General features: G+C 46.6%; 1 protein-coding gene across 5 annotated transcripts in view; it reads left to right on the top strand.

Moving 5' to 3' along the window:
- Positions 1–13,843, top strand: part of SF3B3 (splicing factor 3b subunit 3) — a 126,519-nt gene that overhangs the window by 21,138 nt on the left and 91,538 nt on the right. For 4 of the 5 annotated variants that reach the window (XM_078671197.1, XM_078671198.1, XM_078671195.1 and 1 more), the window contains exon 4: positions 13,289–13,461. In XM_078671197.1, coding sequence (XP_078527323.1) covers positions 13,289–13,461 — 173 coding nt within the window. Of the gene's footprint in view, positions 1–8,299; positions 8,357–13,288; positions 13,462–13,843 lie in introns of those variants that run through there. The other variant, XM_078671200.1, reaches the window with a different exon arrangement.

Genomic DNA, 13,843 nt, shown 5'->3' on the forward strand with positions numbered 1-13,843 from the left:
GGAATTACTTTTACATTACGTTTTAGAGTACTTTTTAGATAACTTTTCTACTCATTGTGATCTCGCTAGATATTGCCCTGTGACATTTCCTAGATAAAAGGTAAGTAAAACAGTTTTCATAAAAACACAGTTTCTTATTTTTCCATACAAACACCCTTAACACTCTGAAGTTTTTCAGAGGAAACTGGCCAATGCAATCCTGAGAAGAAAAATTTAGGATATGGGTTTGCTGGTAAGTAATCGGTCTTCAGGATTGAGTTTCTGGTGTTATAACAAGGGTTCCCCCCGGGTCAAGTATGCACTCAAAAACTACCCTCGATGGCACCTGGACGGCTGGATGCAGAGTCCTGAGGCCCCATTTTAGCCTATGGTGCTAGGGGCAGTCTGTTGATGGCTGCTCTAGGGCAGACCACAAGGTTGAGGGAGCAAAGCTCCTAGGGTTAAGCTTAGGGCAAAGGGGATCCGAGTTAGCAAACAAGGTGCACCCACAGGGGCGGCTCGGTACAGAGTACGGATTTGGTGTCGGGCTCCCGTTTGTTTTCAATGGGAGTTGCCGTTATTGGATTTTGGCCGCAGGCTCAGTCCAGAAAGTCTTCAGGAAGGAACCAACAGCTGGGCAGGTAAGTTGGAGGCCTCTGGTACCTAGGTGCACCTCCGGTCCTCTTCTCCAGGGCAGCTTGATGCAGGGGTGACCTTTGAGGTCGGATTTCACCTTACCGGACCACTCGCAGATGTGGGGGGGTCTCCGTGGAGAGTCTGCATGTGATGTCTGGAGTCCTGGAGGGGTCAACCCATGGTGGACTCAAACTCTGGAGCGCTGTGGGGCCTCGCTGGGACTGGTGGGCCACTCGGACCTGGCTGTAGGCGACTGGTGCAGTGGTGGTTCCAGGCGTCTGGTCTTTCTTTGGAGATTGTTTTGAACAAAGCTGCTGTTCACAGGTATAGAAAGTGGTTCTATATATACTGGACCAGAATAAGGTACAGTGTGTATAGAGTCCACAAACCCCAGAGGTATAACAGAGGTTAAAGCCAGGTGTGACTTTACTCTCTAAAGTGGTAGCTTGGTCGAGCAGTAAGACACTACCAGAGGACAGTGTAAAGCATTTGTTGTACACACTCAGTCAACAAAAGGTTTCACACACACAAAGACTGAACTCCAGGCCAACCGTTTTTATATCAAAAGATATAGTTGTTTTATTTCTAGAACCAACAGGCATCGAAAATATACTGATCTCAATACGAGAGGTCGCAGATGATTACTTGGCAGAAAGGCAACAAACTTTGTAAAGACAATAGGTACAGGGTTTACAGTAGGCAACAAATTCTACACACAATGTAGCATTGAGCTCAATGGATTCTCTTATATAAACAAAGATGATTACTTTGTAGATTACTTTGGTAGTTCCAGGACTGGCTCCTAGGTTCAGTCCTGGGGTCTAAGCTGAAAACAGTTATGCAAAAACGTTTTAGGTATTGTAGTGATCTTTCAGGAATAAAAAGCTATTTTAAAAGTTCACACTTAGAAACTTTTTAACAGGAATCTGGCTATGTTATCCAATGGGAGAAAATTCAGGTTGCAGGTAAAGTACGATCTCGTTACTTTTGTAATCCAGTACTGGTCTCCTGGGGCCAGCACTGGGGTCTCAACTCAAAACAGGTAAGTATGATTCTTAAAGAATATTTCTAGTTTTCAAAAGTAGTCACAGAAGAAATTTCATAGAAAAGCAGACAATGGATTCCTATGGAGAAAATAAAAGTTACTAGTAAACCCGGTAAGGATTACTTTTTCGGTTCAGTACTCTGCTACACGGTATAGTACTGGCTTCTCCCCTGATCACAGGTGAGTACTTCGCAATTTGGGTGATTTTATATGAATAGTTGTAGTTTCCAAAACTTCACACATAGAAGATTTTTCGAGTCAAACCAGTCAATGTTATCCAATGGCAGGTAAGTGAGTTATCGGTTTCTAGGTGAGTACTTGGCTGGTGAAGTTAGGGTTCTGGGCATAGACTCAGGGGTCCCCCAGGGTCAGGTAAGTACAGTTGGTTCACCCCCAGCGGCACAGGGGCGGCCGGGTGCATAGGTAGTTAGGCCCAATGTTATCCAATGAGGGAAAGGGGGCCTCCGGTTGGTGGCTGCTGGCTAGAAGGCCACGCGGCTGTGGGAGCTGGGCACCTGGATACTTGCTCAGGGCAAATGGGGAAGTAGGAAAGGGTTCAGGTTGCACTGCCAGGGGCACTCGGCTGCTGGGTGCAGGGTGCTTTTGAGCCGTCGGGTGCTCAATGTTAGTCAATGAGGAACTTGAAAAGGGAACAAAGGCTGCAGGCTCGGGGGCGAAAGATCTTCTGGAGCGACCAACACTTCAAGGGGTAAGTTGGGGTCTTGGAGGATAGGTAGGCACCCAGGAGTTGGGCACAGGGGGCCGTGGGGCGCCGGGTGCAGGGGTGTCTTTTGAGGTCGGGAGATCTTACCCCCTACTGGTCGCGGTCGGAGGGGTCCTCTGTCCTGAGGCTGCAGGCGTCGTCGAGGAGGGTCTTTGGGCAATAGACTTCGGTCCCAGTCGCTGTGGGGATGTCCTCGTGGTCCTGGATCACTCGGGCACGGGCCGGGCTCTGCGGCTGCAGAGTGAGATGGCACCAGGGGTGTTGTTGCAGCAGAGCCTCTGCTGATGGCAGTCCCAGGCTTTAAGAGGGTCAAGGCAGGCAGGTCCTCTGGGTGTCCCAAGGTTGCTGTCCGCAGGAGTCGCCGGTATTAGGCAGGAGCAGGTTCCAGGATCGACAGGCAGGTAAGGCTGGGGCCAACTCAGTTGTTGTCGTCCTGTTGTTAGCAGCAGCACGGCTGGTCTTCTTCCTGTTGATCATCTTTCTTCTTTTCTTATCGGGATCTGAGGAAGGAAGGTTCAGGGAGCCCCAAAATACTGAATTTAGGGGCGTTACAGATAGGGCAGGGACCAATAGGTCCCTGTCCTGGGGTAGGTACACCCCCTAGCGTGCTCCTCTCCTGTGGGAGGGGGGCAGGAGCCTAGCTGTCATAGGCAGGGCTCCCCATCTTCAAGATGGCCGGAGCACGGGGTCGTGCTTCACCTCGTCTCCCCCCCCTGAGGGGTGGGGTTGGCACAGACTGGCACACCCCATTCCTGACGTAGTTTTTCCCGCCAGAGTGGGGGTCAGGACTGGTGGGGGCTAGTTGCTGTGCACAGCAAATGGTCTGGAGAAGCTCATAGAGGCGGCATGCCTTTGAAGCTTCCCCCTCCCCATCCTGGGGAGACCTAGCACCTCGCCCAGGATGTGCATTGTTGCAGGCCCAGGAGAGCGAGGGGGCTCTCCACCCAGGGGTCCAGCAACATGTCTGCTGTGTGGCAGCCACTCAACCTAGACGTGGGTTGTAGGTTAGGTTTTCAGGGGCATCTCTAAGATGCTCTCTGGTGCATTTTACATTAAATCCCACACTGGCATCAGTGCGGGTTTAATGTGCTGAGAAGTTTGGTACCAAACTTGTCAGTCTTCAGTGTAGCCATTATGGTGCTGTGGAGTTCGTAATGACAACCTCCCAGCACCATATACTCTTAATGGCATCACTGCACTTACAGGGCCATGGGATGGCCCTGGGTACTGTAGGGGCACAGGGCTCATGCACCGGAGTCCACACCTCTGGCATAGGGCACCCAGCTAGAGGGGTGACTGAAGTATGCCAGGGCAGTGGTTTCTGTGGGCATGGCACACAGGGATGTGTGCCATGTCGACTTTGTTTAGTTCTGCACCAGGACACTCAGCCTGCAAAGGCAGTGTGTGGGTGTCAGGGTACCGGGCCCCTGAGGGTTGCACAATAAGCACTGCAGCCCTCAGGGGTCTTCTCTGGTCACCATACCCTGGGTACCTAGGGTACCATTTACTAGGGGCTGGTAGGTGGCCAGAGATGCCAATTGGGTTTTAGTTTCAACACAGTTTTAGGGAAGGAACACAGGCCCTGGGTACCTGGCTCGCAGGAACCCAGGGCACACTCAGTCAAAGCACATCAGCAGTTCAGAAAAAAGTGGGGGCATAACAAGGCAAGAAAGATGGCACTTTCTCACACCAGGGAATCCAGTCTTTGTTGATGGCATTTAGTCCTTCCAGTGGTCTGGAGGTCGCTGGCTGCAGGACAATGTGACTTTTGGCACAGGATATATGGAAACTGCAGACAGGCCGGTAGGATTGGGGGCATGTTGGTTCTTCCCTGCAGTCTCCTCTGTGGTGTGTCTTCTTTCATCCTTCGCATGTTGCGGAAATCTCCTTCTGGTTTTGGGCTGCCCCCTAAAAACTGTATTTAGGGGTGTTTTGGGTTGGGTACCAATGGGCTACTGACCTTAGGGTGACTACACCCTTGGTGTGCACACCCCACGTGGGGTAGTAGGCACAATCCCTAATCCTGATGGGAGAGTGCCTGCCATCTGCAAGGGTAGAGTTGGCAGAGGTTGGATAATTCTTCCCTTCTGTCTTCCTGCCAAAAAGGGGGTGAGACGGGAAGGGGGCCTGCTCCTGTTAGCAGGAGAGGCTGGGGGTTGCATTGCAAAGGCGGAAAGATGCCCTCTGAGTGCATTGTATAATTAATCCCACACTGGCATCAGTGTAGGTTTATTATGCGGAGAAGTTTGCAACCATAATTCCCAGAATTCAGTAAAGCCATTATGATGCTGTGGAGTTCGTAATGACAAACTCCCAGATCATATACTCTTTTTGGCTTTACAATGTCTAAGAATGGACTTATAGAGTGCAGGGGTACAGTGCTCATGCAAGTGTACCCTCACCAGTGGGATAGTGCACTCAGCTAGTGGGGTGTCTTACCTCTACTGTAGGCAGTGGGTTGCAGGCATGTCACACAGGTATGTGTGCCATGTCGACTCTTAACATTTTTCTGCACCATCACATGCAGCCTGCACTGGCAGTGTGTGTGTGTGTGTTAAGGTACAGGACCTCTAAGGTAGGCACAATATGTGCTGCATCCCTTAGAGGCTTTCCCATGTCACAGTGCCCATGGGACCTTTTACAAGGCTCTTACATGTAGCCAGAGAGGTGTCAATTGGGGGTACAAATGTACAGTTTTTGGAAAGAACACAGGCCTAGGGAACCCGATTAGCAGGGATCCAGGGCACATCAAGTCAAAGTGCATCAGAAATCTGGCAACAAGTGGCGGCGGGGTTACTGCAACAGAAACCCACTACACCTTGTGACCAGAGAAGGTCTCTAAGTCCTGCAGCATGCATTGTGCCACACTCTAGGACCTGTCACCAAACACATACACACTGCCTTTGCAGACTGTGTGCTTTGGTGCAGACAGAACATAAGAGTCAACATGGTAAACATCCTTGTGTGCCATGCCCACAAACCACTGCCTGTGGCATAGGTAAGTCACTCCTCTAGCAGCCCTCCAATCCCTATGGCAGGATGCAGTATACCACAGGTGCGGGCGGGCATAGCTGCACGAGCTGTGTGCCCCTACAGTGTCTGTGCCATTCACAAACGTAAGTGCTTTGAAGCCATATTGGGTACATGGGCTGGGAGTTTTTCATTACAAACTCAATAGCTCCGTAATGGCTTTACTGAATGCTAAGGAGTTTGGTATCCAACTCCTCAGCATACCAAACCCACACTGATGCCAGTGTTGAATTTATTGCAAAATGCACTCAGAAGGCATCTTGGCGATGCTCTCTGAGAAACAACCAGCTCCCTGAGAAGCAACCAATTCCCTGGTGTCCAGCTGACTGGTCTGCCTCAGCCTGCCACATACAAACCTATTTCTGACATTCTGAGGTGGGAGACTTGTGCTGTTGTTGGTCAAAAACAAAGGCTGCTTGGGATGGAGTGCTTCATGCCTACCCCCAAGCATTAACAGCATTGAGGGCAGTGAGCCTCAATGGCTTCCTGCCCTTTTGATATATGAGCCTGGGCCTCTCCAGCTAGTGGAGATGCCCGCCCCCTTGACCAAGCCCCACGTTTGGTGGCAGGGGCAGTGGGAAAATTAGTATTAAGGAGAGGTGTGTCCCCACTCTGTAAGGACCAACCCTAAGGTGCCCTGGACCGGGTTGACACCCTCCTTAGGAAATCCTCCATCTTGAATGGAAGAATTTGTCCCAGTCGAAGGTAGGGGACATTCAAATGGCGTAGTCGCCCTAAAGGCAAGTAACTCCTTTGGCTAAAATCTGCCAATACATGTAACACCCCTAAATTCAGTATTTAGGGGCACCCCTGAACCTTGATGGTTAGATTCCTGTGACCCGAGAAGAAAAGGATGAAGACACTGTTGAGTCAAACCTTGAAGACGACTACTGATTGTGCCCCAGCCCTTCTGGCCCGTCTCGTGCTCAAAGCTTCTGCGAAGAAGTCCCCTGTCCTGTACCCAGTAACTTCCAAGAACCCCAGGAAGATTGCCACTCTTCAGCCAAAACCAGATCTCCCGAGGACACCAGCCCTGTCCAAAAGAGTCTACTCCAAGGATTCTGGATCCAGTGGATCGGCGACCCCTACCCACTCTGCACCTGACGCCCACTTCCCGGGTTCGAGTGGCTTACCTGTCCTATGCAGTTTCCCACTTGATCCTGACCTAGTCACCATCGGTGGATGATCTCCCCTGGGCCCCACGAAGTTACCTGCAGCTTGTACACGAAGGGTCCCCCTGACCATCTACAACTAAGAAGAGAAGACACCAGAAGGTACCCCTGTATCCTCAGCCCTCCGGCTTTTGGGAGCTCAACCGACCGTGCCTCAACCGCCTCTAGCCCTTCAACTTATCTTCCCAGCCAGTGGTCACCTTCAACTAGCCTCCTGGTCCGAGCCTGCATCCTCTTTGTGTGACCAAGAACCTCCATTGAAATGCATAGGGTGCCCGAGGCTGATTTTGCACCCTGCACCAGCCTGTTGCTGTGCTGCTGGTGGTGCTGCCTTGTGCCCCCTTTGCCTGTGCCCTGAAACTGCAGGCACTTACCTGCAAAACATGTCTCTTCGAGGTCCCATTAGTCTCCATCAATTTACATTGGGCCCAGTGACCACTGAACCTGGACGCCCCAGTGCAGCTGATGGTGCAGTACCTACCTTAAACGGAACCTTGCCCAGTGTTGATCAAACCCCCCGAAGACTGGGATTGTAAGTCGTGTACTTACCTGCTAATGCATGACACTTTTCCTCCTGTAGGATTGCACTGCATTCTATCTATTGTATACAACTGTATCTTTTACATTGCTAAGTGCTACTATTTCTGATTAACAAATACTAAAGTAATTCTAAGACTGTAAAGCATTTCTTCTGCCTTTGAAAACAAATTCCTACTGTATTTTTTAAAGTATTACTGCATTGAAAACTATTACTTTCCTGCAACAGAGTATTTCTTGGTTATAGAAATAAAATATAACCAAACAATAACTTTTTATAGAAAGCAATTGGTCTGGATTCAGTGTTCGAGTGTGTGCTATTATTTTTTGCCTGGGTGTGTACAGTAAATGCTTAACACAGCCTTATTATACGCCTAACTGTTCGACCACACAACCACAAATTGAGCTTTTAGCATTATCTACTTGAGCTTCCCTAAGCCTCTGGGAATTTACTGGACTTTGTGCACACTTTACCTTCCTTTGGTATAGTATATACAGAGCCAGCTTCCTACACATCCACAGAAATTCAAATCGGTTGGCAGTGGGTTGAGACCCAACAACAAATGTATTTGAAGCACCTAGGGCTGAGAACCAACAACAAATGTATTTAAAGCACTTAAGCATTCAGCACCAATAATAAAGTATCTATGCTGCTAAGCCTATTGTAGGAAACGCAATAGCTGGTTTCCAAACGCAGCTGGTATTGGACTCAAGGAGACCTGTCCGAGTGCATTTGCTGGGTAGCCTTGCATATAGTGGCAGTGGCTGTCTGAAATTGTTCACTCTTTAATGTCTGACATGGTTCACTCTATAATGTCATAGTGAAATGACTTTGAAAGTACACCACTCGCATAAAGGTAAGACAACTGGTGGGAAGTGGCGTGGCTTTACACCACATGTTGTAAGTTTGGCTATAGTTCTTGTGCAACCTTGCATATCTCTAGAAATTGCAGCCATCCTGTGTCATAGTAAACCATTTTGACACATAGAAAAGCTTACTTTTAAAATTAACCAAGACACCCCTAAATAGTATTTTGGAACCCACAGATGCGTAATGGGTGAAAGTGGAACATACTAAATAATCTGGTTGACCTGTCTCCGCAGTTGTTTCACTATTTATGGTAGCTTTCTACTGTTGCAACCACCCGCTTGAGAATAAGTCACTTTTTCTCCTAGGTTGGCTTGGGAAGCTGGTACAGAGAACATTTTCTGAAAGCTAATACAATGGTGAATGTAAGTTTTTGGTAGATACACTTCCGTAATTAGTTTTTTTTTTTTTTAAATTACGTTTTACCTGAAGCCTGAACAGTGACTAAATCATTATTTGAAAGGCTCTCTCTTTTCCAGTAACTGTAATGTCACCAGTTGTGCTGGTAAGTTGTGCCGTAGCTCTCCTGGAAGAACATTGTCCCTTAGCTGGCCAGAGATCATCACAAAGAAGGCAGGGTAAAGATATTTACCTGTCTGGTGCCGTGGAATTTGAAGGAAGGGAAGTGCGTGCCGACAGTGCCTACCAGATTTGCACCAACGTGGAAACTGGCAAGTTTGATTAGCCCTGGCTGAAGAGTGTTGAGCCTGCCTCCTTCTGCTCTCTGTGCTTTGGTATTTGATAAGCGATCTCTCTACATTTTTGAACCTTAAGAATGACCAGGAGAAAGAGCTTTACCAGCCTGAGAAGTGTGTGAGCTATGAAAAGGTCAGCCTGAAATGTAACTGACCCTGACATCATACCTGTGTGAGGTAGGACAGTTTGCAGGTGGCTTTTTTCGTTTTGGTACAAGAGTGGGTTCTGGTAGTTGCTTTTTTAATGCACATAGACCCATAGAGCTGTTTGACAGTCCTTAAAAATCGCAAGTCCTGGTTTATTTGCCCTTTTTTGTCTTTTGGTCCTGTTTTAATAATGAAATTAGTTTTTGCTAAATTTGTTTGAGAATTTTACTTTCGTTCTTTAAAGGTGGTTTGGTGCAGCTCATACATACTTGAAACCTGTGGCTTGGTGATGTTGCTGGGGACGGGCTTCAGCCCAGGTTTTTTCTCGGACACTGTATTCTACCTGATTCAAGATTACTATTTTGGTGGGAACCCGCCCCATAGTACTAATTCAGTCACTTGCACCAATGTTATCCTAAAAGAGTGTTAGATTATTTTCAGAGGTCATGAATAATCGGGTCTCAAAATGATGATTGTAAACTCACTAGTCAGTGGGATAGAAGTGTCATACTGCGATGTTCACTACAACATGCTTTCTGTGATATGTCTGGTCTTCTTAAAAATTCCCCTGATTCAAAAAGCAACACCTCCATATAGCCCCAAATATATATTACTGTCTTCTTAAACAGACCTACAAGGGGTCCTGGTAGCCAGTATCCAGTCTGGAACACAGTTCTCTGTGAGACCAAGTAAATGTCCAGATGGTGTTGCAGCTTTTACAATGTGATCACACAAAGTAGTGAATCCACACCGACTAAGACGTGCCTGAAGCTGCATACCCTCGTAAGATGTGTGTATCTGCAGTTTCTGGATATGATGGCTTACATTCCTTTGTACTGCCCTCTCCCCCTCCAAAGGAAAACCTGGGGGTTGCCGTTTACTGCATAGATGTCGCCATCCCTTTATTTGTCCACTGAGACTTTGTCCTGCCTCGCTTGAACTTAAACTCCCTATCTTGTTTCCTGTGTGGACGGCTATGTCCTAATAAAATTACATTACTACTTGGACAAAGGTGGAAATAATAGACATTTGCATGATAACAAGTCCGAGCTGGAATGATCCAACACAAACATGATGCTTAGGGCGCTTCAGCCTTCTCGAGAGAGAGAGAGTTTAAGATTTTGAACCTAGTAAGTTTCACCTGCAGCTTGTTTTAGGTAGATCGCTGCTTCTTCCCTTGAGCCAGTAAGTTGCACATCATATGGACTTCATTCACCTCTGTTCTAGACGGACAGTTTTCTGATTTAGAACATATTCTGGTGAACGTCCACGCTGGACAATGCCTAGAGTCATGGAAACCTTTGTTGCTGTGATCGGACTGTGAGAAGGGGTTCGTAGGTACTCTTATGTGAAGTGAGAAGCTGACTCCTGACAAGTAAGATCTGTGCATGCTCCAGTTCCCTGACATCTACTTGTCGAATCCCTCGGTGAACCAAGACTGAATATGAACTGCATTGTTTCTGCAGCCCAGATGGCTTGGAGAGCAAGGTAAAGACCACGGACAACTCCTTGCCACCTTTGCTTGTTCGTTACAGATAAGGCAGTACCATTTATGATCTTTCCTACGCCTTTAGAATGCCCAGATCTGCCCCATCTTAGTCCCAGTGGGATCTGAAGGCCTTGCACCTTCAACCACCATCAGATGGCAAGGTCCCATTGGATAGAGCTCACAGCTCAGAATCCGCAACAAATTCAGCCTTCTAGCCCATGAGCCTTAAAGAGATTGCACCTTTAAGTCCTGGTTAGTTCCTAATCTGTGGTTAGGGTTGAACAATGGAGTGTGTGTGTGTATATATGATTACTGTTTCATCTTTAAGATGCACTCCAAACATGCCGCATAGATCATGTTTAATGAAATGTTGATTTCTGTAAAATGCCTCACCAAAAATCAGCGAAGCTCGTACAAAAATGTTGGGAGACCAAGACTCGACTGATTCAAACTGGTAGACAGTTCAATGCATAGCAGTACTGATTCTTGCTCAAAGCTTTCATTCAAACACCTTGGAATATAAGGGTCACCTCTTTGCCTCTCATCGCTGCTTCGGCACACAAACCATTTCAGTGATGGAGAGATATTATGTTTAGACGACCTCTTTAGCTACCTCTCCTTGCTCCCCAAATGTCTTTTTCGGGCAGCCCCAATCTTCATACATCAACTTTTCCATTGCCATTCACCAGTCCACCCTCCTTGCCTAAGTGTCAATATCTAGCAATTATCAGTCTCCCTGTCATTTCGAGACACCATTGTACATAGGGTATATGTACCCTATTCTATTTTGGGTCGATCTCCCCGTTGATGCGAAGCAGAGCCTATTGTGAAGTCTGGGTAGTTGAGTACCAAATAGTGCAAGCAGTTCCTTGTGAATCACAGAATGAAATGGTTTGATTTGATCACTTTCCCTTATCATGCCAACGAAGTGCTTATATCTTTTTGCATCTCGTGCAAATCCGGTCAAAACCATGATCGTAAATACTGTGAAGGAGTTTTAGTGTTGCCAGTCCGAAACTAGATAGTGCACCCAGCTTCCTGAGATGCAGTAACGTTTCATCCTTCATTTGACCTACGTCCCTGCCTCTTAAAACCCTGTGTAATATCCGGGTTGTTATTGATAATTGTTGATATTTTATATTTCCTTCCTTTCCATCTTCTCCATTTATACTCCTAGCTTCCAGAAATTATTTATCTTGCATTTCCTCCCAGTGTGGCCTGTGACAATCAAGAGCATGTCTTAACTAAATTTTTAAAATGCTCATAGTTTGCCAAGTTGTTCTCCGCTTGTAGACCAGGGAAAGATTTCACACAGCCAGTTGCCATCTAGTCACCAAACTTCAATATCCACTCAGCTGGGGCACCACCTGCAGTGCTGTGCCCGCCTAGCTTGGTATTTCTTTAACTAATCAGGCCAGACTGTAATAGTGGTGTTGGGTAACGTAGATGGCATATTACCTCCCTAGATAAAGTGCAAATCCATACAACATAATGTGTAAGAAGTTTGGTCCTTAAATAATTTTAAATAGTTTGGCTCTACCTAAGAGTGACGCCAGTAGTATTACAGTGGGTATTGACCTCCTTAAACTGTTGGAAGAGCAGCCCCGGATTAGTTTTGCTGTATTTTCCACCGCCAACCCACCACACAAGCTCTGGGTGATATCCATTCCATTGTTTGGTATTGGTGTGCATGTGGCCCAGGCCATTGCTTGACTGAGCAGAGGGATGGCTAGCCACGGTTAGTGGTGTAACCAGAGTATTTTCGAAATTGCTCAAATATCGCCATTATCTTTGGAATAGTGGATTCTGGATTCATTAGAAAAAGTAGTGATCTGCTTAAATTGAGTGTGGAAATGGGGGCAGTCATGTCTGTTCCCCTACCCAAGGTAATCCTTCCTGACCGTTTTCAGTTCACTGCGGCTATCGCCAGTAGTACCCTGAATATGTATAAAATTCTGTGTAATCAAATGCTTTTTCTGGATCAAATGACCAGACTGCATGCAGGCCTTTTAAGATCCATGCGTGCTATATTCAGTTCTAGAGTTGTTGAAGATTTAGACTGGTGATCCTGTCGGCAGCTGGAGTTCCGGTTTACCTTTCTTCTTTTTTCATAATCCCATATAGAATGGCTCATATTGAAATATGTTACCATCCTCTCAGCTGCTGTTAAAAAATTGTTGTAGCTGAGGACCAAAACTGGTGTCTGGGCGTTAAAGAGCTGTGTCAGGAAGAGATTGGGGCCAGATACATTCCCGACTAATTCTAAATTACCACCTTTGAAATTTGGTTATGGTTTATTGTTTCTTTCTTTTGTATGAGTTGTATTGATGTCTGATACTTGCGACATGTCTAATTTAATATGATACCACTTGAAAATGCATCACAGTTTTATGTGCCTCGAGTGTGTAGGTTCCATAGTTAGTAGTGCCTTCGTTCTCTTCAAAATAATATATAGTGCCTGCTAGGTGTTTCACCATCGACTCCCAAGCATCCACTTTCCACAACTCACCCCTTCCCCAACTCCACTGCCCCATCATTAGTTGTCCGAATGTATGGTCTGAGATACCCTGTGCTGAACGGAGTATGCTCTCTCTGAACCATGACATGAGATATTATTTATATTTATATATATATATATATATATATTTAATTCTAGTGTTTGGTCTGATTGCACCAGCGATTCCTAGATGTCGTCATAACTCCTTTCTAGACTCTTGGGGCTGGGGAGTCTTAATGGAAAGTATGCATTTGATAGTTATTCTGAACATCCCTGAGTTTACCTGAACAAATCCCTATAAGTTACTTTGAACTACAGGGCCAATCTAAGCCTTGTGCAAGGGCTGTATCTTGGACCAGGAGGTGCTGACACCTTGTGTTTTAGTGTTTTATTTTTAACTGAACTATTTGTCAACATCTATTTTTTTTTTTCAAAATTGAGTTTTTCTAATATGTCTGGTTTCTTCTAGGTGCCATAGAAAAGCAGAAGCTGGTCTACATTCTAAACAGAGATGCTGCTGCCCGTCTGACCATCTCCTCCCCACTGGAAGCACACAAGGCCAACACCCTGGTTTACCACGTTGTTGGAGTAGATGTGGGCTTTGAGAACCCCATGTTTGCCTGTCTGGAGATGGACTATGAGGTAAGCCTGGGCTAATAATTGTGTAGAGGATTTTAGAAAGCTGTAATTTTAGGATTCTCCATAGGACATACCTAGATAGAACCTATTACTTGGAAACAAAGGTAGTGATCTGAATGTTGTGATCAGGCTCCGCTTAAGGATGGCTCTGTTCATGTATACACCCAATATGGTACAACTGTGTTCAAAACATAAAACCATAGGATGTTGTACATACATTTTAGGTTTGGAACTCTCCCTGTTCACAATACTACCGCGAAATGGCACTCCTGCAACGAGACACCAAAAGATTACCCATGCCGCAGAGCCCCGGTAGGAAGCGCATTGTCCACGTAATGTTTGCCTGCCCGGGATATAACCTCTCACGGGCTAAATGGCTAAACTT

This window comes from Lissotriton helveticus, chromosome 12 (assembly GCF_964261635.1).
Source record: "Lissotriton helveticus chromosome 12, aLisHel1.1, whole genome shotgun sequence".
In the NCBI taxonomy this organism is placed as follows: domain Eukaryota; kingdom Metazoa; phylum Chordata; class Amphibia; order Caudata; family Salamandridae; genus Lissotriton; species Lissotriton helveticus.